General features: G+C 39.0%; 1 protein-coding gene across 1 annotated transcript in view; it reads left to right on the forward strand.

Moving 5' to 3' along the window:
* LOC134336114 (cytokine-dependent hematopoietic cell linker) overlaps window positions 1-5000 on the forward strand; it is a 10064-nt gene that overhangs the window by 1260 nt on the left and 3804 nt on the right. The window contains exons 2-6 of the mRNA XM_063018802.1: window positions 1728-1765; window positions 3253-3385; window positions 4091-4134; window positions 4241-4283; window positions 4371-4533. Coding sequence (XP_062874872.1) covers window positions 1763-1765; window positions 3253-3385; window positions 4091-4134; window positions 4241-4283; window positions 4371-4533 — 386 coding nt within the window. The 5' untranslated portion in view covers window positions 1728-1762. The remainder of the gene's footprint in view (window positions 1-1727; window positions 1766-3252; window positions 3386-4090; window positions 4135-4240; window positions 4284-4370; window positions 4534-5000) is intronic.

A 5000-nucleotide genomic window follows, 5' to 3' on the forward strand; every position in this document is an offset into this window, starting at 1 on the left:
TTTAGAGAACAGAAACATACTCCAGGTACTTTACATTTACACCTTCATTACTGAAATCAATCACATTTAACCACCTACACCTGTCACATGAAGTTGAACCATGTTGGCTGTAATTTTAAAAGCTTCCAGGAAACCTCTTCAGAAGCTTCTGATTGGCTAATTGACGTGTGTGTTAGATGTAGACCTGCAGTGAAGTTTTCCTTTAAGGTGTATTAGTCTCTTTGCTTGACATCATGTACAAATCAAAAGAAATCAGCCAAGAACTTAAAAAAGAATCCCAAATACCTGAGGGTACCATGTTCACCTGTTTATACCATAATATTCAAGTTTAAACACCATGGAACCACACAGCACAGTACCGTTTAGGAAGGAGACATGCTCCTTTTCCTAAAGATGAATGTACTTGGTAAATATCACACAAGCTTGTGAAGATGCTGGAGGAGCAGCATCTACATCTACAATAAAACCTGTCCTGTATCCACATGACCTCAAAGGATCTCAGTAAAGAAGAATCTTGATCCAAAACCTCCATAAAAAACTCCAGGTTACAGTTTGCAGCAGCACACGGGGACAAGGATCACCTCAGATCAGATATATTTTGGGAGAAATGTTGTGGGGTTGCTTTGCTGCAGGAGGGACTGGTGCGCCTCACAGTAGACGACATAATGAGGAAAGAAATGATATAAATGACATTTGTATTTACGGCAATTAGCAGACACCTTTACCCAAAGTAACTTACAGTACTGTGACAGTATACATCTGAGCAATTTTTTAGGGTTCAAGGGCCCAACAGCTTCAACCTGTCAGTGGTGGGGCTTAAACCAGCCACCTTTTATCATGGCAACAAAGTGAAGGTCATGGAGCGTCCATCACAAAGCCCTGACCTCAATCCTTAGAATATTTATGGGCAGAACTGAAAAAGCGTGGGTACATGAGGAGGCCCACAAACCTGATTCAGTTCCTCCAGTTCTGTCAGGAGGAACGAACCAAAACCTACTGTGAGAAGTTTGTGGAAGGACCTGAAACGTTTGATCAGGGTTAAACTATTAAAAGGCAACGCTAACAAATACTAACCCGTGTGTGTAACCTTCTGAGCCTCAGAGTCTCTGGTGATGTTCTAATGTTCAGATTATTAGAATAAAGTGTTAATCAGAACGAGGACCAGAATCACATGGAATCATCAACAACTGAGCTTAATAAATGTGGTGTGTGTATGTAAACTTATGACTGTAGGTGCAAACTGTGTGTGTGTGTGTGCGTGTGTGTACTCGTACATGTGTGTGTGTGTGTGTGTGTGTGTGCGCGCAGTATATATGATGCTGTAGAATAAAGCAGTAGCAGGAAACCACAGAAGCTAAAATTAGCGCGTGCGGACGATGAACACAAACTTCTTGCAGGTTTGTATTTCCTGTCAGTCTCGGGATTTCAGCAAATATTTTTCTGTCTGTGACTGAATGAAGGAAACACAAACTTGTTTGTGAGTTCTTTTATGAGTTTTTATAGGTTTATTGTTTGTTTTCTGGAAATCTGCTGTGTCAAAAATATTCAGACACCAACTTTAATGTCATTCAGCTGAGTGTCATAGTGGGTAGTGTTTATGTACAACGTTAAATAGTGTTTCTTTCAATAACCTGAATTGGGTTCTTGTAAACTGATCCAGGTCACTGTGTGTGTGTGTGTGTGTGTGTGTGTGTGTGTGTGTGTGTGTGTTTCCTGCTAAATTACAGGGTGAGAACAGAGCAGAAATGTGTCTTTGTTGAACATGGTGAGTACCAGCCCCGGTTCTGGACTGCTTTGCTTGGGGGGGCAGTAAAACCTAATGAGGGGGCATGTTGATAGTCATGTTTTTTAAGCCAGAAATATATTCAAGGCTTGATTTGTGCATGAATGATGACAGCCAAGCTATTGATACTGGCTTAAAGTGATGTATGAGGTAAAGAAATAAAAATGCATGTTTTCGAACTTAAACTTAAAACCCAATGATTAAAAAATACATGTTGATTATGTAAATGGAGAAAAAAGATGATCTAATTGTATTTCATTTTAATACGCCCCCTTAATTAAATTGCCATTACTAATAGAACAACTCTATTTCTTGAAAGGCTTTAATACAAATTTAAGTCAAAGCTGACAAATGTACCTACACACAGACTGAGAATATTCAAACGTGGAAATAGGAATGAGTGAGAATATTTATATTATTGGGAAATTAAAATATAAAGAAAACAAAAGAATACTAATTCTGTAAAAAAAAAAGTGTTTACCAGTATACCTGCCTCTCGCTCACACTAACAGAACATATACTGCCCAACTGAACTGTTTGGGGCAGTCTGCCGATTTTTATATGACTCAAAGAGCCAATCAGGAATAAGCAAGGAAATATCTTCACACTGTAAAACAAAATGCATTTTTGTGATTGGTTCAGAGATCATTTTAAAAATAGCCGTTGCTTGCATTGTGCTTGGGGGGGCAAAGACACAATTTGGGGGGGCAATGCCCCCCTCAGCCCCCCCCCCCTAGCGCCGGCCCTGATGAGTACAGTTCACTGTCTCAGTCTCTCAGATTTATGTTACCTGGCCTGAACTGAAACGTGTGTTTATATATAAAATATAAAAATGTGTTTGTTAAATAATCCATCTGAACATGCGAAACTAAAATGTGTTCGAGTCGTTTTCTCTGGGTCACTTTCACAACATGAACACGATGGTTAAAAACTGCTCATCACTGCTAATCCAGCTTCCAGACTTTAACGATGTTGCACTCATTCTAATAAAAACAAGAACACGTCGTTTATTTTAATGGTTTTATTAGCCTGAGCACTTCCTCCGGTATCTAATACACCAGAAATGTATTTTTATTAACTTTCTGACCATCCACGATGTTTTACTCTGTACATAATCAAAAAATAAAACTTGTAATACTGAGTTTTCAGTAAGTCCAAATAAAACATGACCCAAAACCAACTGATTAAATTTAGAGATTGAATCTTTTTAATACCTGAAACTGAGTTGCAGACCAGTAACAGAGTAACACACACAAGAAGGTGATAATATTTTAACACCATGTTTTTAAATCATTATCATCTCTTGTATTTACTTGGCAACTAGTTACAGTACACTATAACCAGAAGTATGTGGACACATGACCATAAGCTTGTTTGACATCCTAGTGTAAAACCTTGAGCATTTTTATGGAGTCACTTGGTCTTCTGTTCTGATTATCTGATGATTTGACACCTTTAATACCCAACAGGATCGCTGGAACAGAGGAGGTGGTATAAAACAGAGACCTGATCACCATGTAGACTCAGATGAAGGAGATTATCATGAACCACAGGAACCTGTGATCCACTATCCACGACCAAACCAAACACCAGAGTACGCAGGTAACATCAGACCTACATGGTCCATCACAGTTATTTAAAACACATCACCATCGTCAGTCCACCATGGACGTGTCCCAAACCGCTCACTCTCTTCTCTATACAGTCCACATAAACACCTAAACTATTGTTTGGATACCGATCTGTTGGATGGATTTGAAGTTCAGCTCTGTTTATACACGCGGAATAAATCAGCTCAATGACACAAATATCTCAATAATGATATAAAACTCAGTTGTTTATCTAAAAATAAAACTTTTCATTGTTATAGTGGCTACTGTGTATGTGCATCTTTACGTGTTAGCAACTTCTAAGAATGAATTAGGATGGATGCAACATAATGCTTTTTACACACTAGATACAGCACAGTGTTAATTAGTTTATTTTATTCACAGTTCAATAAAACTGAAGATAAAGTGTAATTCTGATATTAGCACGGCGCTCATGATTAGCATCGCGGTGCTCAGAGCGCTACAGTGGAATAAATCGCTTTACTGCTGTTGCCACCTGGCGGTCAGATCACGTTACTGCAGCTGAGTTCAAGTTCTGTTTATATTCTCACGACGACTGGAGGAGTCCTTTATTAATCCCCATGGGCGAAATTCGAGTTAATTAATTAATTACCAACTCTCTCTCTCTCTCTCTCTCTCTCTCTCTCTCTCTCTCTCTCTCTCTCTGTGTGTGTGTGTGTGTGTGTGTGTGTTATAGACAGGCGTCCTACAGGAATCGGGACTCAGAGGGGAGATTACAGGGTGAGCATATCACAGTCATATACTGTGTGTGTGTGCCAGACATTTAACAATATTGTGTTTTAATTAAAGCTGGTGTGTGTGTGTGTGTGTGTGTGTGTGTGTGCAGAAAGCTTCTGATGTTCCAAAATGCCCGCCGAAACGACCACCAGGTCAGTATGTTGATAGATGGTCCTCTAGTGGTGATGATGATGATGAGAAATACATCCCATAATAATTGATGATTTGTACCCCTGCAGGTTGTGCACCACCGTCTGTAAACCGCAATCTGAAACCAGGGAGAGGGGACGTGGGTCCAGACCCTCGGCGAGACCGGCCGGGTCACACTGATTCTCCTCCACGGAGACCCCAACCCACCACCCCATCCTACACAGCTCAGTCACCACCACACAGCAGAGCAGAGTGAGGAAACACCAAAAATACTCACATACGTGTTTATAAACAGCAAAAATACTCACATACGTGTTAATAAACAGCAAAAATACTCACATACGTGTTTATAAACAGCAAAAATACTCACATACGTGTTTATAAACAGCAAAAATACTCACATACGTGTTTATAAACAGCAAAAATACTCACATACGTGTTAATAAACAGCAAAAATACTCACATACGTGTTTATAAACAGCAAAAATACTCACATACGTGTTAATAAACAGCAAAAATACTCACATACGTGTTAATAAACAGCAAAAATACTCACATACGTGTTTATAAACAGCAAAAATACTCACATACGTGTTTATAAACAGCAAAAATACTCACATACGTGTTTATAAACAGCAAAAATACTCACATACGTGTTTATAAACAGCAAAAATACTCACATACGTGTTTATAAACAGCAAAAATACTCACATACGTGT

The sequence above is a fragment of the Trichomycterus rosablanca genome, chromosome 22 (assembly GCF_030014385.1).
Source record: "Trichomycterus rosablanca isolate fTriRos1 chromosome 22, fTriRos1.hap1, whole genome shotgun sequence".
NCBI lineage: Eukaryota > Metazoa > Chordata > Actinopteri > Siluriformes > Trichomycteridae > Trichomycterus > Trichomycterus rosablanca.